This window comes from Apteryx rowi, unplaced genomic scaffold (assembly GCF_003343035.1).
Source record: "Apteryx rowi isolate R43461 unplaced genomic scaffold, aptRow1 scaffold_847, whole genome shotgun sequence".
Taxonomy (NCBI): Eukaryota; Metazoa; Chordata; class Aves; order Apterygiformes; family Apterygidae; genus Apteryx; species Apteryx rowi.
Window position 1 is genome coordinate 4560 of NW_020451146.1, and position 27811 is coordinate 32370.

The 27811-nt window shown below is 59.7% G+C and overlaps 2 protein-coding genes across 9 annotated transcripts; one reads left to right on the forward strand and one right to left on the reverse strand.

The window, feature by feature from the left end:
* The first annotated feature begins 80 nt into the window (after nt 1-80).
* On the forward strand, nt 81-525 carry OST4 (oligosaccharyltransferase complex subunit 4, non-catalytic). The gene is made up of 2 exons (XM_026090051.1): nt 81-236; nt 308-525. The coding sequence occupies exon 1, from the start codon at nt 113-115 to the stop codon at nt 224-226; it is 114 nt and encodes a 37-aa protein (XP_025945836.1). The 5' UTR covers nt 81-112; the 3' UTR covers nt 227-236; nt 308-525.
* Nucleotides 526-656: 131 nt separating this feature from the next.
* On the reverse strand, nt 657-27612 carry AGBL5 (ATP/GTP binding protein like 5). Of its 8 annotated transcripts, XM_026090042.1 has the most exons (18): nt 27509-27600; nt 27134-27320; nt 26048-26214; nt 24141-24318; nt 22966-23144; nt 20685-21243; nt 19839-20008; nt 13201-13336; nt 12286-12473; nt 11275-11483; nt 6569-6682; nt 6344-6428; nt 5097-5261; nt 3075-3190; nt 2402-2448; nt 2009-2166; nt 1553-1641; nt 657-1406 (listed from the first exon to the last, which is right to left on the reverse strand). In XM_026090042.1, the coding sequence occupies exons 3-18, from the start codon at nt 26212-26214 to the stop codon at nt 1336-1338; spliced, it is 2631 nt and encodes an 876-aa protein (XP_025945827.1). In that variant the 5' UTR covers nt 27134-27320; nt 27509-27600; the 3' UTR covers nt 657-1335. The 8 variants fall into 8 exon arrangements, with proteins under 8 accessions (XP_025945827.1, XP_025945828.1, XP_025945829.1 ...); XM_026090043.1 differs by lacking the exons at nt 6569-6682; nt 27134-27320 and having other exon boundaries at nt 27509-27612; XM_026090044.1 differs by lacking the exons at nt 6344-6428; nt 6569-6682; nt 27134-27320 and having other exon boundaries at nt 27509-27612.
* Between the last annotated feature and the right edge of the window lie 199 nt (nt 27613-27811).

Below are 27811 nucleotides of genomic sequence, written 5' to 3' on the forward strand. Positions count from 1 at the left end.
CGGGGGTCTCGGCTCGGGGGGGGTCCGGCCTGGGGGGGGGTCTCAGCCCAGGGGGTGTCCCGGCCCGGCCCGGGGGGGCCGCGGCCGCGGGGTGCTGACGCCTGCCCGCAGGATGATCACGGACGTGCAGCTCGCCATCTTCGCCAACATGCTGGGCGTGTCGCTCTTCCTCCTGGTCGTGCTCTACCACTACGTGGCCGTCAACAACCCCAAGAAGCAGGAGTGAGGCCCCGCAGGTGAGACCGGCCCCGGCCCCGGCTCTGGCCACGGCCCCTGCGGGCTCCGCTCACCGCTGTCCCTCCCGCAGGGCCATGCCGAGCCGAGCAGCAGCCGCGCCATGGTGGCCAGGACGGAGCAAGGCCCAGCGCCCGGCTGAGCGCCACCCGTGCGCTAATAAACGCCTGGAGCATCGCTGCATCCGTCCTTCCAGCGCCGACGGGGCGGGGGTCCCGCAGCGCGGCCGGCTGAGCTGCTGGGGGTCTGTGCTGAAGCAGGACACCATGCTTTTTCCAAACAAACTTTAATAGAAACACAGTACGAGACAAAACCCTATTCCGTAAAAATATCTTCAACCCACCGACGAGACCTGCGCAGCGCGGGGCCGGCGGGAGCTGCCCGGGCTGGACCTGCCGCCAGGGCCACCCCAGCCACGCTGCTCTCCAGCACCCTCGGCCCAGCGAGGTGCTGCCGGGCCGCGGGCAGGGCCCCACGGGACGGGGCCTGGCTCCGGTGGGGAATCGGCCTGCGCCCAAGGCTGCCTGGCAGGAGGGAGGCTGGGAGCTGGGGGCCCTGGGATCTCAGGGCAGGACGGGCCCGGTGCCTGCCCTGAGCCGTGCTGAGTGCCGGCAGAAGCGGGGCCCCTGGGGGCAGCTGGGGTGGGGAGGTTGCGGCCCGGGAACTGCGAGCTGCCTCGAGAAGGGGCAGTGCAGCACGTGACATGTGCCAGCAGCTTGGTCCGCACCGAGCAGGCCCGGAGGGTGACGCGTGTCCGAGCCAGGCCCCGGCGGCGGCAGGCTGAGCCCAGCGCGAGGTGTAGGCACTGGTGGCTGAGCAGGTTGGTGGCTCCCTGCTGTGTCCAGACCCTGAGTGCTGCAGAGCCCAGGAGAGTCTGGCAGGGGTGAGAGGCAGAGCAGGTCCGTGCCCCGGGGCCCCTGGGCACCACCGCGGGCCTGGGCTCTGCACCAACGTGCAGCTTTGGTCTGAAAGGAGGCCGGAGCGGCTGCCGGCCCGGCCCGGCCCTGCGCACACRCGCGGACCCCGGCGCAGGGAGGGTGGGCAGAGCCAGGGCGGGGGCCCGCATGTGGCGTGGCTGGCGCTGGTGGCTGCGATCAGGCCTCAGCGCAGAAGGACAGGAGCTGGCGGTAGGAGCTGAGCGAGGGGGAGTCTGCAGCGGGGCCCGGTGGATGCTGCAACAGAGCAGAGCAGAGCAGGGTGGAGAGAGGGGCCGGGATCCCCCCGGAGCAGTGGCTCCTGCCAGCCCCACGGGCAGGGGCAGAGCAGGGCTGTGCCCCCCTTGCCAGCCCCCAAGCTCTCCCAGGGCCCGGGGCGGTACCTTGGGGTGCAGGCGCTTGCTCTCGCACAGGAAGATTTGCCCTGCTGTCTGCACCCCTGTGCCAGGAGCTGGAGCCTCCCGGCAGAGCCCTGCAGGGATAGAGACGGAGGTCAGCGGCCAGCGCGGCATGGGGGCCCCTGGGGCAGGCACGGGGCCAGCGGGTGCTTGGCCCCATAGCAGAGCCTTGGGGCTGCCAGTGTGCCAGGGCTGGGCCAGGGTGTCCCCGGTGCAGGGGCACCGGCCCTGACAGCTCCCGGGCCGAGCCCCGTGCCTGCCCTGCCGCGCTGGGGGCTGGTGTGGGGCTCACAGCCCCCTCCGGCGTGGGGGTGAGCGGGGCCGGCGGGAGGCCAGGCTCAGCTCGGCACGGCACGGCAGCAGACCCCGGCCCGCGCAGGGCCCTGCCGGAGCGGGACGGCGGCAGCCCCCGCGTCGGGGCCGGGGCTTGTCCTCCCCTACCTGGTGGAGGCTGCGCAGCCCGGGGCACGCCGCAGCTCTGCTTCCAGGCCTGGAGGGCCGCGGTGCTGTCGGAGCGGAGCCCCGTCAGGCTCTGGCCGGCCGCTACCCCTTTCCTCCGCACAGGGATCCTGCTGGGGCGAGGGGGGAGCSCCCCGGGGCTGCGGAGAACCACACGGCGCCCCTGAGAGACGTGCCGCCGGGAGCGGGGCGCTGCAATCCCGCCTGGGCCGGGCAACCGGYCCCTGGCAGCTTCAGGGCCGGCGAACGCGGKCMGGGCCGGGGCGGAGGGYGCCTCTGCCCAGAGCCCAYGYGCAGCACCAGCTCCCCAGGGGGACGTTGCTCGGGGGCGGCCGCTGGGGCTGCCCCACGCTCGCGGCCTGCGCCAGCACCCACCTGGGCTGCTCCAGGGCCCTCGTGGTGCTCAGCTTCTTCGGTAGCACCTGTGCAGAGAGAGAGGAGAGGGCTGGAGCCCCCGACGGCTGCCGGGGGTCCGGCAGCGCTTGGCCCCTGCCACGGGGACTGTCCCAAATGCACGTGGAGCAAAGCCCCATGCACGGGGGTCTCTTGGGGGGGGGGCTCCTCCGCCAGCTCAGGCCGTTGGTAGGCCGTGCCCCACGTGCCCCTCGGGCAGATGGCTTGGGGCAGGAGACGACAGCTTGGGAGCAGCCGGGAGGGAGTCGGACATTTCCCAGCACGACCTCATCACGGACTGTCCCCAGCCCCGTGCCCCCCTCGGTCCCAGCTGGCCGAGCCGTGGGGCCAGCCCCGCTCCCGGGGAGGGCACGCAGCAGTGCCGGAGGTGGGGGTGYCACTGCTGCCAGGACTAGCCAGCCCCAGCCTGGGGTCCTCCCAGGCCACACCTGGGGCTGCTGCCCCCTTTCCTGGCTTTCCCCGGAGCCGGGCCTGTTGGGGACTGCGGTGCCCGGTGCTGCATGCCCGCCCCAGCCGCTCACCCTCGCTGCAGTCCCCCGTGGCAGTCCCCCCCCCAGGCACTGGGGTGGCCGAGCCTGGCCCCCTCCCTGCCGCGGTCGCCCCTCGCCAGCGCCCGGGACGGTCGCAGCGTTACCTGCAGCGGCGCCGTGCCGTGAGGGGCCTTCGGCTCTCCCCCGCCGCGCTGGGCCTCCCGCGGTCCTTGGCCGGCGCCCGCTAACGCCCCTGCCCGGTCGCCCGCAGGCAGGGTCCCTGTGTGACAAACGAGACAGAGCTCAGCCCGCGCGGGACCCATGGGACCCACGGCACAGGTGGGCTGCCGGCCCCACGAAGCTGATGCCGCTGCCCTCCGGGGCATCCGGCCCCGGCACGCGCCAAGGACGCAGCCCAGAGAGCCCCAGCGCCAAATCCCAGAGCCTCCCGGCCCGCAGCAAAGGGAGCCGACGGGGTCTGCGAAGAACCAGCCAGACGCCAGCTTTGGGACCAAATTTATTGTCGTCTCCAGGCAGTGCAGCCGCAGCGCAGAACCGGCCCAGCCTCGCCGGCCGGCACCACTGGATCGCCCTCGCGGTGCCCCCGCCGGATGCGGCACGGCCCCGTGCGCAGGGCAGGAGGTGCCCCAGGTGGGGCAAAGCCATGGGGCCTCCTCCAGCCCCGCCACCGTGACGGGCAGGGATGCGACAGCCTGTTTCACAGCCCTTTTCCTCTCCTGTGGCTCCTCTCCCCCCCCCCCCACCATGTACAACAGTCCAAAACTGCTGCTGGCTCCAGACRCAGGTTCAGGCTCTCCGGGGAGGACGAGGCCCCCTGCCCCAGCTGCCGCCCCCCCAGACCGCTCCTATCCCCTGCGGGGCTGCGATGCCTCCTCTGAGCCCCACGTGCGGGCCCCTGCCAGGCCTCGGGGTGCGCCTGGCTGCCCGCTCAGCCATGCGGGARCGCGTGGAGCACCCGGCTCCAGAGGGGCTGATTACTGCCGGAGGTGGGCATCAAGGCAGGAGGACAAAGTCCTGAGCAAGGGGGCCACGATCTGCAGGTAGCTCAGGGCTGGTTCAGCAGCCTCCTGCTCTCCCTCTTGGGACTCAGTGCTGGTAAGAGGCRGAGAGGCTGGTTTAAAAGCAGTCCGAGAGGTGCGGGGAGGAACRAGCAGCGCCAGGTCCCAGCTGGCAGGGCTGAGGCCCTGCGGCACGCGAGGCAGCTCAGCAGCACGGTAGAGCTGTGAGCTCTGGGCTCTGGGTGCAGCTCCCAGAGTGGCACTGGCACACGGAGGAGAGCGGGGCAGCTTTGGCCTCCTGGAGCCCTGCCGGCAGCACGCAGGCTACGCGGGGCAGCTCTGGCCAGGCAGGTGTCCGGGTGCCCCGAGCCCCTCGCCACGCGCGCAGGCACCAGCCATGCACCGACATGGACAAAGCGGCCCGCGAGGCCTGGCAGCTCCCGTGCCCCGGGACCGCAGCTGGAACGTGACATACGCCCACGGAGTCCGGCACGGCCCCCAGGAACGGGATTGGTGCAGCCCAGCCTGCCCTCGGCTAAGTCCATCCGTAAGGAGCCTGCGCCCATCGCCTCTTCGGCTGCTCCGCTTGTGGTGCCGCCAGCTCACTCCGCCCTGGAGACCGCTGGAGGGATTCACCAGCGGCAAGCACCGTCCCTGTGCAGGGCCACAGCTCCTCTGGTCCCCTCTTACACCACAGCTCTTCCTATTCCCTTGTGCCCCTCTCACGCCACGATCGGGGTRATTTGAGCCTGGCAGCAGACGTACCTGGCCCCACGCTCACAGGCCTCATCACAAGCACCCAGTGCCACTGCTCCAGCCTGTCGGGACAGGAACAGGAGCCGCACGCAACGGAGTCCAGGGGTGGGCAGAGCAACACGCAGGAGGGCAGAGAACAGGGCTGGACGCCGAGCACAGCCGTGGACCCCAGCACTGCGCAGCAGAGCCCTCCCACGCAGGCTCGGATCTCTGCACGCGAGCCCCAGCCCGTGCTGCCTCCGCCAGCACCACGCACGCTAGCCCAGCTGGGCCCTGCCGCTGCTGCTGGGCAGAAAGCCCGGTGCGGGCCGGCTGGGATGAAGCAGAGCAGGGACCTTCCTGCTTACAGCCTGGTTGAGCAAACTTGCCGTAGCCGTGTGGAGAGGGCGGGGGGCTGGACGGGATACAGACCTGACGTGAGGGAGGCTGGGAGGGAGCAGGGGCCAAAGCGGGGAGGCGGCTGTGACCGCGACAGGCTCCTGGCACAGGGAGGGAGAGGAGGCAGGTGGATGCTGCTGGCTGCTGCTCGCAGCAGGCTCGGGTGCTGCTGGTGCTGCTTGTCCAGGGCTCGCGGTTCTAAGGGGAGGGAAGGAGTTAGAAAAAGGCAGTTCAGAAAGGTCACGGCGGCACTTGGCCCAGCCCCTCCACCCGTCGCCACCGGGACCCCAGTCGCCAAGCCAGGATGCTGCGCGGTGACCGCGCCACCCTTCCTGCCAGCGCAGCCCTGCCCTCCGGAGCAGCAGGCTTCCTCCCCGCTGCTCCACCGGCACCAGGCAGTGAGCGCAGCACGCCGCGCTGGCCCCGTGCCCTGCCTGCGCAAGGGAGACGCGGYCCATGCTGGGGGCGCACAGGAGGAGCCAGGACCCGAGCAGCCCGAGCAGGGGGCAGAGGCAGAGCCCGCGTGCTGCCGGTGCCCAGCCAAGCCCCAGAAGCAGGCCGTGCCGTGCAGCTCTGGCCGGAGGAGCAGTGACTCCAGCAGCCGCAATGGCCTGCAGTGGCCGTCAAGGGCCTGATGCCTCCCGAGCGTCCCAGGCCGCACCACGTCCTGCCTGGCACCCCAGGACGGATGCACACCCGGGGCTCTCCGGGACGCGGAGTGGGGGAGCTGTGCCGGCCGAGCGGGCCAGCGCTGAACACGCTGTGGCACCGCTCCGCACCGCTGCAGCGGCCAGGCGATGAGCCCCCTTCCCCTGTTCCCCGCACCCTCCGGGGGTCACGGCATGGCTGTTTTTCCTCTCAGACAGGAGCGCTTGCTGGTGAGCTGCCTTTGTGCCTCCGCGGTGCTGAGCGCACCAGCAGCGTGCGAATGCAAAACAGACACAGCCCAAAGCCGAAGCGCAAGAGGAGTCGCTTTAGCAGCTGCCGAAACACTGCGGGGAGGAATGTGACAGCTAACTAAACAGCACAGCACGGGAACAGAGGGACTAACAGGAAACAACAGGCTGGACTGAAGAGAAGCAAGCACAAGACACAAGGCCACAAGGACAGTACTGCGGCTAAAGATCAAGCTTTTAAACCGTGCTAAATTTCAGCAGCGGTGATGGAGAAGATAGATAGGCAGGGGAAGACAGGGCCGCTAACGAGGGCAGGCATATGGAAACGGAAACGGAAACAACTGCATCCAGGCAGAAACAAAGCCGGGAGCTCCAGGTACCTACCTCAGCCCCCTCCTCCCCAGAGGAGGCAGCGCACATCCTCGGCAGCAGCAGCGGGTGTGCCCGGATAGCCCGCACAGAGCTAGATCTAAAACAAGCGCAGAAGAGCAGACTGCGTTTGCCCCGGTCACAGTCCTAATCCTGTCCCTGTAATCGGTTCTAAAAGCAGCAGCCAAAGATATGGAGATAAATGGAAGACGGATAAAAAGCAGATTGTGCTGGGCTGACCTGAGAGCGCTGAGGAGGGAAATGACTTTCTAATCACAGGGAATGTGCCAATAAGCATCACACGGGACTCGTCAAAGCGCTGGGCTGCCGCCTCCTGGGAGGCGGTGGACAAGCCTGGAGAGAACAGACAGCGGATAGACGTCGTTTACCTTGACTTTAGCAAAGTTTTCACCATGGTTCCCAATAGCATCCTTGTAGCCGAACTGGAGAGAGACGGACTGGATGGGCGGCTGGGCTGAACAGACAGTGGTGCGCAGCTTGAGGCGCGACGGGTAGCTGGTTGCTAGCGGCTTTCCTCAAGGGTCGATAACGGGGCCAATACTGTTCAGCCTCTGCCTCAACAGGCCGGACGATGGGCTGGATCGCACCTTCAGCAAGTTCACAGACAGCGCCAAATTGGGGGAAAGCAACCGATACACCAAAGGGCAGGGCCTCAACAGGCTGCAGAAATGGGCTAAGAGAAACCTTACGCAGCTCAAAGGCGAATGCAGAGTCTCACACCCAGGACGGAACAACCCCAAGCAACAGGGCAAGCTGGGCAGCACCTCTGCAGAAGAGGACCTGGGGATCCCGGTGGGCAGCAAGTTGAACACAAGCCCGCAGCATGCCTGGCAGTGCTGAAGGTGTCGGATGCGAACAGGCCCTCCAAGCACTAGTGTACTGCTGCAGCTGCCTAATAAGCACATTTTGTAGCCAAGCTGATAGCGCTCACGAGCTAACCCCACGTGTACAAAAACTGATAAATAGGCAGCCGACAAGAGGGAAGTGGAACGAGCAGCGTGAGAGCAAGGGTGCTGCAAGGAAACACGAGCACAGATATCTGCRAGATACCAGAAGAGCTGAGGTATGCAAGAAACAGGAAACGAGTGCCAGGTCATTCCAGCTGAAGGAAGACAGGGCCTGGAAGATAAGGGCTGGGACCGTCCTTGGCCTGCCCAGACAGGGCTGGCCAGGAACCTAGAAGGAAGAAACTGGCTTGCCTGATAGGCGGACATCATCTGTTGGTGACAACATCTGTGTCCCCTGAAGAATCGAGAACAACTAAAAAGCCTGAGCAAGCACTGAACAACGGTCAACCCTACAGCAAGTGAGACCCTGTGCGCGGACTGGACAGGAGCTAAACTCTTGCCAAGTCTATGCCTGGTAGGTTCAAATAAGTGAGTGTTTAAGGTGTGTGGAAGCACTTCTCTGGATGGTGACTCTTAGGGGTAATATTGGATTACTATAAATGAATGGTATCTTGCACTTGTCTTTACTAAAACTAACTGACCTAAACTAAAAAGGTATAGCTCGGTTGATGCTGCAATCGGGAATTCCAATCAGCAAAGGCCAGCCGCAGCCTAGGCTACGTTAACAAGAGCGTCGGCAGCAGGTCTGATGAAGAGCCAACCCCTCTTGGCTGGGCGCTCACGGGACTGCACACGGAGCGCTGGGTCCAGCCTGGGCTCGGCAGACGTGGACAGACTGGAGCAAGCCCAGTGGAGGGCAGTTAAGATGATTAGGGGGCCGGAGCACAGGACACGTGAGGGCTGCATCTCTGCAGCCGACCAGCGAATTCCCTGCTGCATTTGCAGGGACCGCAGCCCCCACCGCAGACAGGGCCCACGGGCCGGCACAGCGGCGGCTCCCGGGAGCCCTGCGAGCGAGCGCAGCGCGGAGGCCAGGCAGGAGGGCAGAGCGGACGGGCGCCRGGGCAGGAGGCGAAGCGGACGCGACTCAGGCGCGGAGGGAAGAAGAGGGGCCGCGGCACAGAGCACAGGTAGCCCGAAGCCCTTCCCGCAGAGCGAGGCGGGCATGCAAGCCCCGGGGAAGGTGCCCCCACAGCCACAGCTCCCAAGGCTTGACGCCGTGGCAGGGCCGTGGCGGAAGGCTGCGGCTGGCACCTGCCCCTTCCAGGGCACCTCCAGCAAAGGCACAGCCTGCCGGGCTACAGAGAGAACGGCCCCACGTCTCGCGCGAGCACGGCAGGTCAGGACAGCCGGGCACCATCCCTCACCCTGACGCCTTGCCGGAGGCTACAGGCTCTGGCCTGCTCCACGTGAGCAAAGCTCTCGGCAGCGCGTGTGTAGGAAGGGGACAAGACGGGACGCGGCAGGGACGTGACAGCCACCCTCCGGGCACTCCAGCACTTTCCAGGCTTGGCTGGCTGCAGCTAGGGGTTTGCAGGTGCAGGCAGGATGYGAGTGTTCCTGTTGCCGTTTCCCCTGCCACCCGGGGAAGGAAGAGTCAAGAGCAGCATCCGGGAATCACCAAGGGACAGGAGAGCAGCGAGCGGGTAACGACGTGGCGTTTGCAAGGCAAAGCTGTGGGGTCAAAGCGTTCTTAGGCCAAGTTTCAGAGCAATCCCCGCGCCAACCCTGAGCTTTGCTGGTACTGCCACAGCCGCTCRCGCTCGGAGAGCAGCGGCTCTGCCGGCTGAGAAGGTGGAGCGAGCTGCCAGGCACCCAGAGACAACGGCCCTGCCAGGGCAATGCCAGAGCAAGGCCAGCAGCCGCCCGGAACGCGTGGGGCCGGGGTCCCCCCGCGGGCACGGCTGACCACGGGACACGYGTGGGCGGGCAAGCGAGCTCCTCTTCCCCCACAGGGCTGCTCTCGAGACCCGGAGCTCCCGCACCCCACCCTGAGCCGCAGGGACGCCGGCTGCTTCCCGGCCTCCGCGCTGCAGCAGCCCTTCCCATCGCAGGGGCACGAGCGGCCTTTCCAGCAGCTGCCAGGACGGGCTGGGCACAGGGAAGGTCGAGTCGCCACGTGATGCCGGGGCAGAGAACGAAGGGCCGCCGTTCTCGCGTGCCGAGATCCGGAGCGGCTGGGAGCTCCACTTGCGGGAGGAGAGCGCGGCGTCCCGCTGCAGCAAGGCCCCGTGTTTAGGGCCACGCGCTCCCCACGCTGCCGGCCCCGGCAGTCGCAGCTCCCCTTCCCAGGGAAGGCCATACAGACAGCATCCGGCCACCTCGCCCCGGCAGCCGACAAGCAGAGCACGAGCTAGGGAAGCAGAACGAAGCCGATCTTTCCTGCCAAGACAGACTCTCCCCTTCCAGCCCCAGGAAGACCTGTCCTCGCTAACATGCCCAACTATCACAAAATCCCGAGATGAACCGTCCGAGGCAGCGGGGAATCAGGCTCTGCTCTCACCACGCGACCTCAGGCTAGCGGACTGCTCTCGCGGGCTCTCAGGTGGACAAAACATGCAAGGCAGAAGGAACAGACATTACAACGTGCCCACGAGAACATAAGCCTTTTATTTCCTCCCCACCATGTTCTCACGGCAGATGAGAAACAGTCACTACAAAGTGCTGGAAAGCAAACACGGAGGACGAAGCAGTGTGTGAAACACAGGCAGAGCACAGGAAACAAGCCGGCAGTCAGAAATTCAGTGATCCCTCCCAAGAGAGGAGCATCGGTACAAAGAGCCTTTACACAACAACAGCTTTAGGAGTCACACCCAGAGACACACAGGCAGCACCCTCCACTCCGAAAGCGCCCTGTCCAGCGGCTGGTGGCAGGGGAGGTTCTTGCTCGCATGCCGCTGATCTTTGGGCACCGAGATATTTCAGACCACGATGGTCAGCGGGGACTGGAGCCCCACAGCCGAGCGCAGCTCCCAGCCAAGCCCCAGCCTGGCACATGCTGCGTCCTTGGCAGAGGGCCTGCGGGACCAGCCCGTGGAGCAGCGTGGGACGCCACGGCATTCCCAACCCTCAGCCAGCCAACTGCAGCACCGAACTCCAGAAGAGCCCCGAGCGGCGCCGTCCGCCCTTGCCCAGCCTGCCAGCAGCGCTGAGCCGCCCCGCGCGGCAGCGAGGAAGCCAGCACGTAAGGGGCACAGCTAGCACCTTGCCTTTTGTCACCCCCCCCCCCCCAGCTGCTCAGGCCGGTCTCAGCACCTGCCAGGCTACGGTGCAGCCCCAGGACATGCAGGACGACGCTGCAGGCAGGGGTGGTGAGCTGTGTCCTTTCCTCCAAGCCATGCAGGTGGCTTGGTGCAGTTTGGTGTTGTGAGTCAGGCCCCACGGGCCCGTCCAAATCCCCCAGTTACTTATTACAGCTCTGCCAGCCAACTTGCGTCGCCCATGACCACAGAGTCATGAGCCACGATCTACTGCTTCTCAGCAGGTGCCTGGGAAGGAAAAAGGCACTTTGGTATAGCCCAGCACAGGCCCCAGGATTGTTTTAAGAGTAGCAGAGGCTGAGGAAAATAGAGCAATGACTTCTCTAGAAGCCACATTGCATCTGTCCCCCACACAGTAATCTAGTTAAGACAGGGACACCTGCATTACCAGCACAGAAAAGGACCATCTCACCAGGCAGCCCACAATGAACAGAGCTCCTACAATCTCTAGCGCAACAGAAGTGGTGGGCACATTTTGTCCAGCCAGAGGCTGCAAAGCAGCTGGGCAGGAGCACAGCTGGGCCACCGCACTGACTGCAGAAGCGTGGCTGAAGGAGTCACAAGTCTCGCTGTGCAGCGTCTGTCCTGACCCAGCCAAGGCCGCTCTGCTTGAAACGGAGCGCTGAGCTCTGCGCTGCATCCAGGACCCTTCTGAGGGGATGGGGCAGCAGTTCACATGCACTTCTTCCACGCAACACCACTTTTATTAAGTTAAAGCAAACAGCTACGCCGGCACAGAGCTCTCCTCAGGGCTGTGGCTTCACACAGCAGCTCAGGTACTGGATCAAGCGCACAAGAGGTTCCCAGCCCAGCTTACCTCTGACTGATCCCGGGGCTCTAGTGCTGCCTCTCTGAGGGCCCTGGCTCGCAGGCGCCGGACCGGAGGGCCTGCTCAGGCTGAAGGTGAAACTGGGCGAGGGTCTGATCTGCGGCGAGTCCTGCTGGCTGCTGCCGCTCCCGCTGGTGCCATTGCTGAAGCTCCTCATGCGGGACAGGGCATTATCAGAGGTTGAGGTCGGGAGCCCGCTGGAGGGGAACGAGAGACAGGAGCATCAGCTGGGCTCTGCGAGCTGTTCAGCCAGCCCCTCTGCTCTCCCCCGTTCCCTCTGAGCCAGCTGCTCCCTGCTGCTGCCGAGCGGGACGCGCCATCCCCAGCACAGGCACGGAGTGTCAGGCTGGTGCAGCTGCAGAGGCACGAATCTGTCTCAGATCCCCCAGATTTCCAGGACTCTCATCCTGGAAGTTGGCAAGCAGCTCCGTTTTTGAGGACAGTAACAGAGCCAGTGTCACAACTGGGCGTCTCTGAGTGACAGCAAGCCTCTGTGTCCTACACTGGATGTCTCTGTCCTGCGAACCTCGGGGCAGCAGCATTATTTTGGAAGTTCCCACTCCCTCGCTCCCGATCCCAAATCCACCTGGACTGAGCCTCTGACTGGACTGGGGAGAGAGAGGATGGTTCTCCGGAGGAGAAGAGAGGGTGGTTCTCTCTGCAGGCAGAGAATCACTTCCCAGGTTACTGGGACTGATGAATCCCAAATAACCTCACACAAGAGCAGCTGTGTGCCCTGGTGGGATCCCTCTCCTGCCTGCTGATGACACAGCGCTGAGGGGGAAGCTACCTCTACAGCCCATAAAGCAAACCCTGCAGGGACGCAGCAGAGGCCCCTACAAAGTAGAAAAGCAAGCAGATAAATCTTGGCTGCATTCAGCTGCAGGGTGACTCACTTGGAGTACATTTATCACCCCTTACTGGTTTCATCCCGTAGCTCTTGAAAAACGAGCCCTGGAGTCTTTGGAGCCACAAGCACTTAGCCCGACAGGCMCTTACTTGGAGCTCTTGGGGGGGGTCCTGGCACCTTTCTTCCGCGGACACCCGGCTGCGCCCTTCATGCCGCGCACGTGCTTCAGCATCCAGGCTCGCAGGTTGCTAAGGCAGCTGTGCTCGGACAGGATGATCCGCGGCCACGGATTGCACTCTGCCATGTCCAGTGCTGCTACAGCCACGGCTCTCCCAACCTGCCAGAGCAAGAGGCATCTCACAGAAAAGGTCTCAAACAAAAGCAGCAGCTGCTTAAGGACCTGATGCAGCAAAACAACCCCCCAAAGCTCATTTTATCTTGGTTACAGGCTCCAGTCAGGTCCCCTACCAGGACAAGAGCGTTCCCATAGGAATTCTCTCTGGGCACGCAGCATATGCATAGGACAAGGGCAAGTCAGAGGCAGACGGCCAAAGGGACTCGCTATCTCTCATCGCAGGCACTAGAAACACAGGCGACCACACACTCGTCGGGGGGGAACGCAGGGCCTTACGCGTAAGCAGTGGCGTTGAGGCAGGGATGACATCAGGCTGCCCGAGGGGCAGGGGTTGGGAAGTCTGCGGCCCCAGCCAACAGGGCAAACAAAGCATTTTTCAGCTGAAGATTTAACGGCTTGGGCAGCCACAAAGGGTCCTTGGGGAGGGGTAGGAAGTACGGAAAGCCCTCGAACTCTGACGCTTAGAAAACTCCGTCCCCCACACATCTCTCCAAACCCGCATCATTGACTGATACAAGATTTGCGCTGTTGTCACGGAGACATTTCCCATAAAAGGGCAGAAACAGAAGAGAGCTGGAAAATCTCTCCCCGGGCGCAGGGGCTGCCAGACTGCAGCGGCCGCCAGCGCGGCTCGGCGCAGGCAGGGCTCTGCGGCGCAGGCTGCGCGGCTCGCCCGGCGCTGCTCCCGGGGCCGCGGCGAGCAGCTCACCTGCTCAAACAGCTCCACGGTGTATTTGGACGGGAAGGCAGGAGGGGGCGGAGGGCTGGCCCGTCCGTTGTCGTGGCAGGCCACGGGGATGCTGTTCACCGAGCGCCCGGTGTTATAGTTGCATTCCAGCGTGTAGCTGTGAAACACAAGGGAAGCCCGTGTTACCCAGCACGGCCCCGCAGCGCCCAAGCGCAGGAGCGCTGCCTGCTCGGTGCTCTGCCAGGGAGCACGGCGCAGACGCATCTCGGAAAGCAGCTCCATGCAAGCAAAGCACAGGACAGCCTGCCCGAGGCCAGCTGACATCCCTCCCAGCAGCCCGAAGAGGGCAGGCTCTGAAGGGAGAGCATGGGGCTCCTTCCGCTGAGCTGCACCTCTGCTGTAGGTCTGCTTTGCATGCACCGCATCTGGTCATCTGCTGAGGTAAAAAAGAAAAACAAAAAGCAATTGACCATGAGGTGGAAGCCAGAGGCATGCTGAAGGACAGCAGATGCGTATCGATGTGCAGGCATCTGTGACACAGGATCCAAGGACCCAGACTCCGAAATCAATGCCAAAGAAAGGACCAGCCATTAGGGAGCTGGAAAGCAGGAGAGGAGTGGCTGGTGATCTCGGAGCCTGGCGCTTCCGAAGAGCCGAGGTGCTGACTGCGATCAGACATGCAGCAAATCAACAATCGAGGCACCTACAGAAAGCTGCTAGGGACACCTCAACTGATGTCTTTCCAGGATGAAGCAACTACCCAGAGATGTTCTTCAGTCATCCTAAGAAGGTTTGCAGTCATCACTGGTGAGTTCACACTAAGGACAGGATAAGAGATTCAGCAAATGACACAGGATAATGGATAGCACATCATTCCCAAGGAGCAAACCTTCCCRCTGTAGTGATGAGAACACGCTGGACCATTAGATTTTCTGGCAATGACACGCTGGAACCATCGATGCGGCACAGCGCAGGAATTTAGGAGACTTTAGAGAAATGGGAGGAGAGCTGAAGAAGAGGTCGGAGCGACCTCCTTGCCCCTCCAGTCCCAGGAGAACCCAGGGGAGCAGCCGCTGGGGCTGAACGGCGGGCGCGACGCCGAAGGTCTGCACGTGCGGAGYGCTGCAGGGAGGAGCAGGCTCTGCGTGCCGATGGCAGGCAGCCGAACCACAGCACGGAGGGACTCGAGTCAGCCACGGAAGAGGAGCGGGGAGAGGTCGGAGCTCCGGCTCACCGTGCAGCAAACGCACCGAGCCGCGGCATTTACAAAAACCTACGTGGCAAAGACGCGTATTCTGATCGTTTGCAAACCCATGCCAGGAGCATGGTAACGCGCAAGGGGAACCGGGAATTCTCACCAAGGAAATCCGATAAAACTGGCAAGGCCAAAACCTCGTGGRAAGATCAGTGTGATGGAGGTGTTAAACAGTTTAGCTATAGGAGGGATTCTGTCGGGGGGAAAGCCTGCCACACAGACTACTGATGGGAGAAAAACTCGCCTTAATCTGTCAAGGTGTTATGATATTTTTCTGGTATCCACACTGCTAAATACCACAATACTGGTAAAACTTTGTCACAGTAACATATATTTACTTCTTCATCTGCATTAGTTTCCCACAGCTGGGGAAAGTTCGGTGAAATTGACTGCAAAGATATACACAGAGAAGCGAGAAAGAAAAACCAGGATTTTTTAAGAGTTTGTGAGAGTCAAAAACGCCTCCAGAAGCAGCAACACAAGGATGGTCAAAGCCCAAACTGGGACAAAAAGGGCAGCAATTAGAACTGGGAAAGCCACAAGAAAGGAGGAAAACAGTACTGAACACAGAAACAGAAAGTGCAAAGAACTGCAAAAGGATACAAATATCAAACCTCATTAAAATGAGTTTGTTCTGTTGCACATCCCCAACAGGACTAAGAGCAGCCCAGATCAGAATGAATAACMACTCAGTAACACCTGCAAACTTCAGGGTAGTAAAAGTGAAAGAACTGTGAAGAACTGCAGCACTCAGTGATTCTGAGGGACTGGGTTATAGCACAGCAGATGAAGCCCAGGTTTGATAACTGCGTAGTGATGCACATGAGAAGAAGCAATTCCAATTTCACGTTAACAGTAATGAACCCTGAACTCACTATTATTGCTCAAGAACAAGGTCACTGGGTAGCAATAAGTTCAGTGAAATGGTGGTTCAATGTTCAACAGCTGTCTAAAAAAAACATTCCCAGCTGAGCTACAGGAATTAGGAAAAACAACAGARCAAAATAGAAACCATTGCTATGAAACTACAGAAGTTCATGGCAAGCCTGCATCTTGAATCTCTTTCCCCATCTCCAAGACAACACGGAAGAAAGAAAAAGCAAATGCAAGAAAGCGATAAGAATAATCAGTTAAGAATAATATGGAAAGGCCTCCATTAACAGAATGGTTAAACAGTCTGGGAGCTTACAGTCTGGGTAAGAAACAGCTGGGGGAGAAACACGAAGAAGTCCATGAAAACCCTAAATGACACCCGTGAACAGCAATGATTGCTCGCAGCCCCTCGGCTCGTATGGCCGGGGACATCAAACTTGGCAGGCAGAGAAAACGAGCAGCGGCTCCTGGTTACCCCGTGGATCTCTGCCGTGGGTGCTAGAAACGTACCTGCGTTCAAAAGCGGTAAGAAAAAAATTCACGAAAGAAACATTAAAGACTGCTTCTATCCCTGGGCAAATCAGGGAGTCCTCCACATTTCTGTAGGGCGCTGAAGATAAGTTCTTGCTATGGGTATGTGGGTCCTCGATGGACCACCCGGGGGTGATGCACAGCTGGATCACTAACAGGGAGGAGCTTGTTGGCTGGGGATGTGATAATTATTAGCAGCCTCAGCTACTAACGTGAGTAGTGACCATGAAATAGTGGAGTTCAAGATCCTGAGGGGAGTGAGGAAGAAGAGCGGCAGAGTGCAGACCCTGGACTTCAGGAGAGCAGAGTTCAGCTTATTCAGGGAACTGGTGGGGGGGATCCCATGGGRGGCAGCTCCGAAGGACAAAGGAGCTTAGAAAAGCCGGCAAGTTGTTAAGAACAGCATCCTCCGAGTGCAAGAACGGTCCATCGCAAGAGTCAGGAAGACAAGCGGAGACATCAGGAGACTGGCTTGGCTGAGCAGGGAAGTCATGACCAAGCTCCAGTGCAAAAAGCAGCACCGAGGAGGGGGAGCTGAGGACAGGCTACAAAGGAAGAACTTAAAAACATTGCCTGGGCGTGCAGGGTTGCAGCCGGGAAAGCCAAAGCCCGACTGGGGTCGAGGCTTGCAAGGGCAACAAGGGGAGCTTCTGCCTCTGCCTTAGTAGTAAAAGACTGAACAAGGAAAACGTGGGCCTGCTCTGGCGTGCGACAGGTGATTTAGAGACGGCAGACGCAGACAAGGCTGAGGGACTCGGCGTCATCTTTGCCTCAGTCCTCACCAGCAAGGTCTCCCAGGCCTCCGTGCCCAGAGACGGGGTTCAAGGAGGAGAACCACCAGCAGCGGGCGAGGGTCCAGCCAGGGAGACCCGAGAAACCTTGGCCCATGAGTCCACGGGCCCTGGCAGGCTGCACCCAGGGGTGCGAGATGTGGCCAAGCTCTTCATGAGGCCACTCTCCGTCACCTCTGGAAGGTCACGGACACTGGGGAGGCCCCGATGCCAGGCAAAAGGCAAACGCTGCCCCYGGCATAGAAAAGGCCAAGGCCAGTCCCAGGAAAGCCAGGCCAGCCAGCCTCGCTGCGTCCCGGGAGCATCCCTCCCAGGACACGTGTCCAAGCTCAGGGAGGAGAAGGTGACTGGGAGCCGTCAGCACGGATCTGCCAAGGGTAAGTCGCGCCGGAGCAGCGCGATTGCCTTCCACAACAAAATGACTAGATTTGTGGGCAATGGGACAGTAGCGGCTGCCGTTCAGCTTCACTTTAGCACGGCTTTTGACCGTCTCCCGCAGCATTCCCGTGCCCAAGCTGGGATGTTACGGTGCAGATGGGGGGGACGAGCAGAGGGGTGTAGCTGGTTGGTGGCTGGGCGCGGAGATCCGTGGTTCCTGAGCCGTCTCTGCCCAGAGGCTGGCGAGAAGCGGCGAACCGCGGGGCTCTCCGGGCACCTGTCCTGGCCAGCGTTTTTGCCGATGGCCTGGAGGAGGCAGCAGCGGAGCGCCTGCTCSTCAAGTTTGGGGACGACACCGAGCAGCCCGCTGGCTCGAGAGCGGCCGCAGGAACGGGCAGGAACGAGCCGCACCGGGGCAAAGGCAAAGTCCTGCCCTGGGAAGGACGAACCCCCGGCAGCGACAGGGGCTGGGGACGGGGCAGCGCTGCCGGAAGGGTCTGGGCGTCTCGGTAGACACAAGCGCGACGTGCGCCAGCAGCGTGCCCTGGCCACCAGCGTCCTGGGCTGCGTGAGCAGGACCACAGCCGGGAGATGGAGGCAAGTGGTGATCTCCCTTCACCCAGCGCTCGTTAGACCACGGCTAAGTACTGTGTCCAGTTTAGGAGCCTAACCTCCCCTCCCCCAGTACAGGAAAGCCACCAATGAACGGGTCATTTTAAGTGAAGAACTTGTGTTCCTTCCTATTCYTGTGTTTAAGTATCTTACTAACAGAGGGAAAATCCTGCTTAGCTACAGCAGCTAGCAGCAGCTCTACAGTTCACCTCTTTAGTTGGCAGATGCTCTAGCTAGCACATCTAATTAGTACTAGTACTCATCAATGGACTGATGTGTCATTTGCTTTAGCAGGCAGTTATAAATTACCTCTTCCGACTTCACTTTACTTTTTTTTTTTTTTTTTAAGTAGAAATTGTGATGAGGTGGGAACAAGAACAGGCACTACAATGAAATAAAGAAAATAATGGTCAGCATGGAGCAGCCTGTGTTTCACAGATGCAGCCACCAGCTTCACAAGAAGGGGAGAAGTCAAGACACGTCCAAGCAATTGTATCTGCCGGGATAAATACTCTTGCCAGGCTGCTAGCAGCACAGCACGTGGAGTGCCGCTTTGTTGTGTGCTACAGCCTACCGCAAAGGCTTCCCCGCTTTGTTTCACTGTTCCCGACAACAAGGCACGTTGTACCTGTTCCTCGCATTCCTCCATAACAAATCCTTCTCTCTCCAGCAGGAAGCTGCAAACAACGGCAAGCATGGTTCTAAGGCAAAGAGGCTTTGTCAAACAATTTCCTCAAGAAATAAACGTCTCACGAGCATGTACAAATAAGCGCATATATGTAACAGATACTGGCAAAGCATCTATCTGAGCTGTGACCAGAAGAGATGGCTTGGCTGATCAAATGGACTGCAGCTGCCGAGAGGGGAAATCTCTACCTACACTTTCATATTTGTCTGACCACATAGAGACAGCTTGTTAATCCAGCAAAAAACCCCAGACGTTCTCTCTCCCCGCCCATTTTATATGCCCACACAGCACTGCATAGCATTCCCTGAAATGAAGACAAGCACTCCTGACACCAGCAGACGGCACGCCGTGTTTCAGGAGTAAGCTGCTTGATTAACCATGGGCTGTTCCCCGTCACCCATGGCAATCAAATGGCTGCAGAGCAAGCCGCAACAACAAGGCAATCCTGAAAAACTAGTGTATTTATTACTGTAGGTTAGTTTTAGCTGGATCAACATGCTCACCTGGGTCACCCAGTGACCATGTGATTGCTAGATCTGAGGCAGAGAAACAGCAGAGAGCTCAGCGACAGCTGAGGAGAAGGGAGGAGGGAAAGACGACAGGATYACCCTTCAGCTGGCAGTCTGGCCCTGTATCCGCTTAAAGCAACGGGGAAACCACACTCTCAGAAAGCAGCTATTCACAGGACAAGTGATGCGAGGGGGGTCTAGTGGGAGTCCAGGGTTGGTATGAGGCCCAGCGGTATCTGCACATTTCCACAAATTCCTGGGGAATGGGAGATCCACTAAAGAAGTATTACACGCTTTTCTTATACGCTTCCCTTGGCATCTGCTACTAGTCACTGCTGGGGACAGAACAGAGCAAGACGGGATGCTGGTCTGAGTGGTACAGGTATTTGTGTGTTCCCAGCAACCATAACAGACCAAAACAGACCACGAATACCACTGTTGAAAAGCATCTGGCTGCTACAAATCAAAAGAATATCCTCATCTTTACGCACCACAGCAATCTTACCATGTTATATCTGGGCCACTGGGGAAGCTGGGCCCATTACAACTAAATAGGTTTTAATTACAGCTGAATGCAAATATATACGTCTGGGAAAGGGGAGAATACATTCTGGAAAGCAGTGAACAAGCAACTCCACAAAAGCTAGGACAAAAAAGCAGAACAGCCACTGGAGGGATATGAGAGAACAGAAGCTACAGGAGAAAAAGGAGACAAGTTGGGAACCAGGACAAAGCCTACAGGTCAGGAGTGTGGCAGTGCCGTGCAAGGCTGGGTCTTTGCTTCTGTTTGCATTACACTGAGCTTATAATACTTTTCTCGGCCTGTGCAGACCATGGGCAAGTTTCAACCACACCGGACAGCCAAAGCAAGACATACCTACCATCAGAGAAGCGATTTAAACTTTCCTTAGCATCCTGCATCCAGCAAGACCAGCTCTTTCCAAGATGGATCAAATCAGCTAGCACAGAGGTTAAGCAAGTGGGAGGAGCGCAGCACARCTCTGAAGCAGAGGTCCGCCTACCTATGGATGATACCCAAGGCTTTGTAGATGGCCACTCGCCCGCTGCCCTCTTTCGACTGCCCATCCCGTTTGTCTTTGGCGTACATGTTCTTCTCCGAGAAGTTACAGCCCGTGAAGTCAAAGTGAGGCGAGTTCAAGGAGATGAGTTTAGGGAACAGCATGTTTTCTACCTACGATGCACAGAGAAGAAGACAGGTGACTTTGCGCGAAGCCCTYAGCTGTCTGTTTTGCTCCAACACTAGCAGCACCAAACTCTAGGACACAACGGGATGCTGGCTGAGGCAGGGCCCAGCCTACCCACTTCCAGCCTCTCCCAGACTCTAGCCCTACCTGGGGAACACCTCCTGCCCCCGCCTGCCCTCATGCCCCATCTCCAGCAGGCAGAGGCAGCCAGCTGGGTGGCCCTCCCACCAGACTGCTCTCAGAGGTAGCAAGGAAGRAGGAGGAGCCCAGCAGCACAGCGCTTCCCTACTCTCCTCATCCGTTATGAGAGAGAGGGGCAGTTCCCCTGTCCTCCGCACGCCAATTCCAGCCGGAGATAGGCGAGACCTGCTGCAGGTGCCCCAGGCACAAGCCTGGGAGCGCAGAGGAAATCCCATTGAGCACTAAAGACGGGTAGGGCAGAATCACCTTTGAGGCACCCAGCCCAACAACCCCTTCTGGGACACGTGTCCTGTCCCCCACGTGTGTGCCAGCCTCTGTCCTAATGTGGAGCCCAGTTTCTAGCGTGACTGTGAGACTCACCGTCCTCCTCTCCCAGCAGAGCGGGAGGCAGCGTGCAGGACCCCGGGGAGGGGGAGGAACAGCAGAAAGTTCCCAGGCTGCCCAGGATCCTTCTGCCCTCACCTGATCATTTTCATCATTGAAGCTGTTGCCATACATGAAGCAGCCGCGCTTGGACGCGTGCCCATGAAGATCTACATAGTAGGCCAGCCCACTGTCCTGGGGCAGGATGGTTTCTGGGAGAGATGTCGATGGAGGCCTCTTGGCTTCCTCCTCACAGTGCTCCACGGTGTGGTTAGAAGGGAGAATCCAGACAGCTCGGTCCTTGTTCCCCAGCTCAGTGGCAGGCACTCCTGATGGCTGGGGGTCCTGAGAAGGGCTGAAGTAAGTGCTGGCTTTCCAGGCGCTGGATGCGTTACGGAGGTTATTGGCTTTCTCCAGCTCAGACAGGGGTGCCTCCAGGGACAGGGCACTGCTGCGAATGGAATGATTGGAAGATTTTGTGCTTAGCGAGCTGGTGCTCAGTGGGGAGACATACGTCCTCCAGTCAGGAGAGCCTGGCAGGACACGGCTGTGAACATGGTGGTAGAGGAGGACAGCCTTGGCCCCATATACTGCAGGGTGCAGCTCGGCATCGGGGTTAAGATACTGGCGGTTCAGGTTTACCCCACGGGAGTCCGTTCTGCAGAGAGAGAAAGCAGAGGAGATGTGAGGTCCTTTGCACACTGCTGTCCATTCTGCAAAGGCAGACCTGACTCACCTCGTAATGGCATGGGCTTTGGGCTCTACCCTGGAGAGAGTAACCTGCCTGCTGCCAGACTCTCAGCCTGGCTACCAGAACGCCCTGCCCTGAAAGCTGCTCTAGCTGCCCCTGGACTACCGCAGCCTTCACGGTCAGCAGGGTATGGTTCTGGTTCTCTGCTCCCAGCTGAGCCCCACGCAGTCTCAGGGCGCAGGTCACGAGGAGAGCCCCTCAGCCACGCTCACAAAACGGTCCCCTGGTGTGGTTCCACCACACCAAACGGGAGCTGCTGCAGTCCCACCATCCACCTGAACCACAACTGCCACCTCTGCTGCCAGCCACGCAATCCCTAACTCTCGTGCAAGGCCTGGTGGTCGTCAGACCGCTCCCCAAACTGATTCAACTTGCTAACCCAGCAGCAAAGACCTCATTGCTGTGTATCGAGTTTGTTTTCTGACAGGCAGCCAGCAAGGGAGGGGTCCGACAAGTGCTAGTGCTGGGAGCAGAAGAGGGGTTGAGCACTGCCAGCAGGGAAAGAGACGATGAAGGGGGAAGGCAGCCTGCTGTCAGTCTTGCTACCTCCCAGCAGCAGGAGCTAGGGACCTCCCGGGCAACTCTCCCAGTTCTGGAGAAAGGCAGAGCGTTGCAGTCTGGCGAGGCAAACACTGCTGTGCTGCTGGCACTTCGTTTTATGCTATGTCCCTTCAGCAGCAGGCCCAGCCCTCAGCAGTTATAGCCCCACTCCAGCCATCTCCTTACCCTGAGGCCTGGGCCAAGGGCTGAGCCTGTTGTCAGGCTCCCTGTCAGTTCCGGCACCCAAGATCTTGCCCCCATTGCACCCTCACCACCTGAAGGGCCCAGCTCCCACCCTACTCCAGCCTCTAAGTTCTCCTTCCCCCAGACCAGCTCCACTGCACCCCAGGCCCCCTTTTCCCACAGCCCAGTCTCGCCACCGTCATGCCCGGACCGACTCAGGCCAGAGCCCTCCCCCAACCGCAACCCAATCCCCGACCCCCACATCTCCAGGATTTGGATGGCAGGTTCATTTGCCAGAGTTCAGCAGGGCGCTGGCACCTGAAGGACACAGGCCACTGCATCTTGCAAGCTTCCTGACCCAGGAACTGGAAGAAAGGAAACTCGCCAAACCATCCATCTACACACCCCCACCTCATAAACAGGCACAGGGGGGAAGACAGGGATTCTGCCCCAAAGCTTTGCCCCTGGGGCAAAGCTGTGCCCCGGGCACAGCTCTGACATGCCATGGACAGCATGGACAAGAGAGCGTGCAAGGTCCTCAAAGGCACACGGCAGCATTGCTTACCCAAGCTGGAAAGCACTGATCCTGGAGATTACCTACACAGGCAAAAACAGCCCCAAGCCCTTGTCAGAGATTCTGGGAGGTAACAAGGAGAGATTTCTGCACCCTGTGCAACTCAGCTCATTTTTCCAGCGATACAAAATCTTGGAACTGTTCTTTACAGACTCCAGAAGAGGCACAGCAGGCTCCAAACGGGAAGAGAAGAGCCCAGCCCGGACCCTGCCAAACCTGCAGCTGTGTCCAGGCTGCATCCTGGTGCTCACGCAGGGGTCCCCATTTGCTCTTGCCCTGCATTGCCTCTTAGCTACACTTCTACCTGCCACCCACTCCAGCAGGACACTCACCGATAGTGGCCTCGCACCACCCCATCTGGGTTCAGCATCGGAATGAGCTTAAAGACAAACATCCGCCGCAGCATTTGGGCACGGGGGTCCTCCTCTCGCAGGATGAAATCCAGGAAGCCGTTGAAGACGAAGCTGGAGGGTGTTTCCCCCGGGTGGACTCTACTGCTCAGGAAGAACACCTGGGGGCAAAGAGACACTGATGATGGCCAGCAGCTTCCTGCCTGCCCCAGGAAATGCTGCAGTGGCTCAGCCAAGGGACCAAATGCTTCCTAGGGCTCTACCCCTATGCCACAAGTAGGGCATCACGCTGCCCAGGATGGAGCTAAGGCCTCTATATGGATTAAACGACTAGGTATCATGTGTTGCAGCACAACGGTCTTAGTGACTTCTTTGTCCACTGCCTCTCTCCTAGTTCCTGCTTGGAATGAGGCTGGTTATTCCTGTGTGAGATTTAAGGAGCAAAATCCCCACAGTTTGCTATCAAGAAAACCAGAACACATGTGAAGGAGAGGCAGAGCAGTATAAGAGCTCCAGGGAAGAGCCCTGAGCAATCAGAGAACAAGCTTGACTGCGAAGGAGACATAAAACACCTCCTGAAAAGCTCTACCCAGATTTGTATGCAGTCTCACAGCTGCCCATCCAGCCCTGCAGACACCAGCAGTTGCTTTGTGCAGCTGCTGACAGCACTGCCTGCCCTTCCTCAGCTGGCAGGACACACCTACATTAGCAGGGCTTGACCCTCCAAATACAGCACTTCTATCAATTTCTTTATAGCTCAGTGTAGCAACAGTAATAAAAAGAGGACAGAACAAAACTCCAAGGAAATGAGATGCAAATTTTTGTCCTGAGAAACACACACGTGGTATTACCAGAAGACATTTCATAGCGCTAAGATGATATAGATGCACTGGGGGCTCCCGGTATGTTACCAATTCCCATGCCTCAGTGCAACTATTCTGGGATTCTGTGAAACATCTCACAGATTCTCCCTGCTTCCAGTACTTCACCCACTTTAACATTCCCACCTTTCAGGACACTACAGCTTTCAAGTCAGAGAAGCAGCAGTAGTGGCAAGACCTGATGCACTAACCAGCAGCACGGCCAGGCCTCCAGGAATCTGCTGGCTACACGCTCTGTGCTCCTGACTCAGCCCCGAACGCGGCACAGCGACTCACCCTCTTTCCTGCAAAGCAATGAGGTCGAGGAGTGGTGCTGTCCGGGAAGAGCTTGTCCAGCCTGGGCTCTCGCTTCTCCAGCATGCCGTGGCACGAGGTGACAGTGAGCAAGTCCACCCGCAGCTTGTCCAAGGAGTGGCAGAGCAGCTCTCGATGGTAATAGACGGAGTCGAGGGGACTGCAGGGAAAGGAGAGACAGACAGTCTTCCCTTTCAGCTGGCAACACACGGGTCAGCCTTCTCCCCACGAGGGAGAAAGAGGAGGCAGCATCGCCGGGGCAGCTCCCCTCCTGACTGAGCGTGCTGTCACGCCGGGAACCAAGGGACACGGCACTAACCCCTGCTCCCTGCGGCACGGGTGGAGATCCCCTAAGGAATGAAGGGCTCCTAGTCTGGGCAGCGGGATGCTCCCCACATCTACAGCCTTGAGGTTTGCCTCTACCAGCTTGTCCAGGGCTGTGCCCCTGCTCGCTCTGCTCCCGGCCCCTGAGGAGCGCCATAGCCTCGGCTTGACCGCTACAGTGAAACCCTCCCCTGCTACCTGCAGGCGTCTGCAGCCGAGCTGGTCACTGTGGGCTCCCCTCAGAGTCAGCGAAGAAAACGAGCGCTCCTAAGCAGCAGCTCATTAAGAGGAAACAGCGCTGGCCCAGGCCTCGGGACCACACTGCTTTGATTCTCCCTAGCTGAAGGGGAGCTCTGGGTGACTAGCTCCTACGGTCAGCCACACTGTTGATGCCTACAGTCATCAGTCAGATGAACCTCACCTGGGCAGCACAGGACAGAGAAAAAAAACCCTTACTGGCAAAAGGAACTGGCCTCCTGCAAGGACCCCCCACAACAGGGTAAGCAGAAGCAGCACGCTCTCCTTTGAGACAGCCTGCAGAGGTCCAAGGCAAACATCCAGAAGCAGCAAGGTGTATTTGGGATTACTGACAGGCCTGAACATGCACAAGCCTCTCGGATACTCCTGCTGGAGGACTGGATGTCAGCTTGACTCGAGGGCACAGGATACAATGAACAAGCAAAGCGGGCAGCGCGATCAGGTTAGGCAGCACACAGACATCCCTCCAGCTCCCCACGCTAACAGCTCCCCCGAACAAGCAGCAGCTCCCACTACAAAAGGGGGGTCACGGCCTCCTGCAGAAGGGTTCTCTTGGGCCCATCCACCCTTGCTGCAACCCCGTGGGATTCGGAGGCTTTACATCAATAGATGAGTTTGACTCACAAAGGCTAAGATATCACCATGAAATCCTTGCTGAGTGAATGCCACATTTTGAAATTCTCATAAATCTTCATGAAATGGCATTTTAAGGAATGAACATCTTACAATAAACCATTACTCTCTTCACAACAGCAGTTGTAAAGGAAGGAAGCCATGGAAGAGAGGTGCCTCAAGGAGAATATTCTGCAGCCAGGAAGGTAAAAGGAAACAAAGTCTTGGCTTAAAGAGGTCTCAGGTCTCTGGGAACCCCTCCTCTTTGAAAAAGGGAAGCAGTTCTGTTACAGTCCCTCTTCAGCCTCTGCCTCCTCACTTCCCAGAAGGGTTGAAGCAAAAAAGTCTCCTGTTGGGGATAGAGGCAAATCTGACCTCAGAACTGGGAACATGAGGGGGATCTAGCCCCAAGCTTTAAAGGACCCTCTAGCCATGTGCTGCCTGTCCCTCTCTAGAAGTGTTTTTGGGAGTCAAGGAGCACAGGGCAAACTGCTGCAGCTGCTCATGCCAGAGCTGGAGCGTGAGTGGATCAAGCACCACGGAGCTAAGGGGAGAGAGCAGAAGGCACAGAAACCCCATCTCCGCCTTCCAAACAGCTGCTGCCAGAGAGGCTGGACAATACTGTACTTCCAGAGATACAGCACAAACAAGCAGGTCAGCAAGGGGGGAGGAAGAGAGCAACGGATGGTGCGCACCTGCTGGGAGACATGTTTTTGCACTCTTCAAAGCGGCTGTCCAGCTGCGCCAGCATCTCCTGGCACTCCGTGTAGGAGAAGGGGTAACAGAAGGCAAAGTAGGTGGTGGCGCCGCGGTACTCCACGAAGCGGTGCACGAAGGACAGCACAAACTGGGTCTCCACCATCTGGGACAGACACAAAGCAGAGGCTGAGCGCCTAGCACGGCTGCTGGGAGCGGAGACAGCCAGAGGCCATGCAGAGCCACCCCCAGGACAGAGGCGAGGCAGACGCTGCTGCCAGCGGGCGTCCTGCAGTTCACCATTTCCCTCGTGCATCAGGTGTCATCTAGCACGTGCTCCCTCATCTCTAACCAGTGGCTGCAGAATGGAAAACAAAGCTACGATCCATGCAGATTCCAGCCTGCATCTGCTTGTATCCCTGAAACACCAAGCTGTTCCCTTCGATTTCCTTGTTCACCTAGCTGTGCGGCCTTCCTGCCGCACAGCACTCACGTCCTCCAAGGAATGCAAAACACGTCACCCTGCGCTTAGCCCTTGTGTAAAGCTCTCTGGGAAATCCAGAGGATTCACTCCTGCCCTTAGGCTCACCTTCCAATACTTAAAGCCTGAAGAATAATTACTCCAGTTTGGCTTGCTTAGCAAAGTTAATCAGTACTACAAAGTTCAGCTGCACATTGTGTCGTTCCCTGGAGTCGGCACGGCCAAACAGAGACCTTTTCTATTCCGAGTTGGGGGGTGCGAGATTCTCACTAGTCCCCGCTCAGCATCCCCACGCAGCCGAGGCAAGCTGGCAAGGAGCAGCAGCTGTGCATGCAGCAAAGACAACCCCGAGCAGCAGCGACTGATCTTCCAGCAAGCTGTCCCTACCCAGACCAAAGACAGACAGTGCCGGGAAGAGCAAACTCCCTACAATAGCATGTTTGAGACCCAAACACCTTAATGAAGCTGCGAGAGACGCCCTGCTGCTGTCCCCATTCCTACTGGCTTCAGCCTGCAGGGCTTCCGAACAGCCACTCTTCAACCCAAACCGTTTCCCTCATTAGGGTACCAGTCTCCTCACAGTCGAGCACGAAAAGCTGCTTACCAGCCGCTGTGACAGCTGATGAACAGGAAGGAAAATAACACGTGCGCTTTGCAATCAGCACCAGGATTATCCAGCAAGAACCTGCCGCTCGGCACAAGCCAGCCAGCAGGAAGGACAGCTACCGGGTCCTCCCTTCAAAGTCCTCGGGAAGGGATCTCTCCAGGAACGCTCCGTCCTCCTCCTCCTCCTCAGAGGGGCCGAAGCACACGACAACGGTTCAGTCGACCCTGCCCATCCTGCCGAGGAACGCTCAAGCTCCCCCGGTCGGGAGAGCAGAGGGTGTGTGTGTTGCACCCCAGCACTCGGCCTCCCCCTGGCCCTTGCGCCGGCCCCCCAAGCGCCCCCCTCCCGCAGCCCCGGCCGGCACGGCGGTACCTCGAAGCTGGGCCGCTCGCGGATGCGCTCCCAGCGGGGCCGCACGGGCAGCGTGCGCACGAAGGGGGACATGCCCTGGGAGTAGAGCCGGCTCTGCTTGTTCATGTTCAGGATGTGCAGCTTGATCAGCTTCCCCGGAGCCCCCCCCTTCACGCTGAAGTAGAACCAGGACCTGGGGGGGGGGAACACAGCACCGGGTCAGGCCTGCTGCGGGGTCCCCCCAAGGGCCCCCCAGACCCCGCTGGGCCTGACAGCACCCCCAGACCCTCCGGGACCCCGCCAGCCCCTCCCCAGGACCCCACC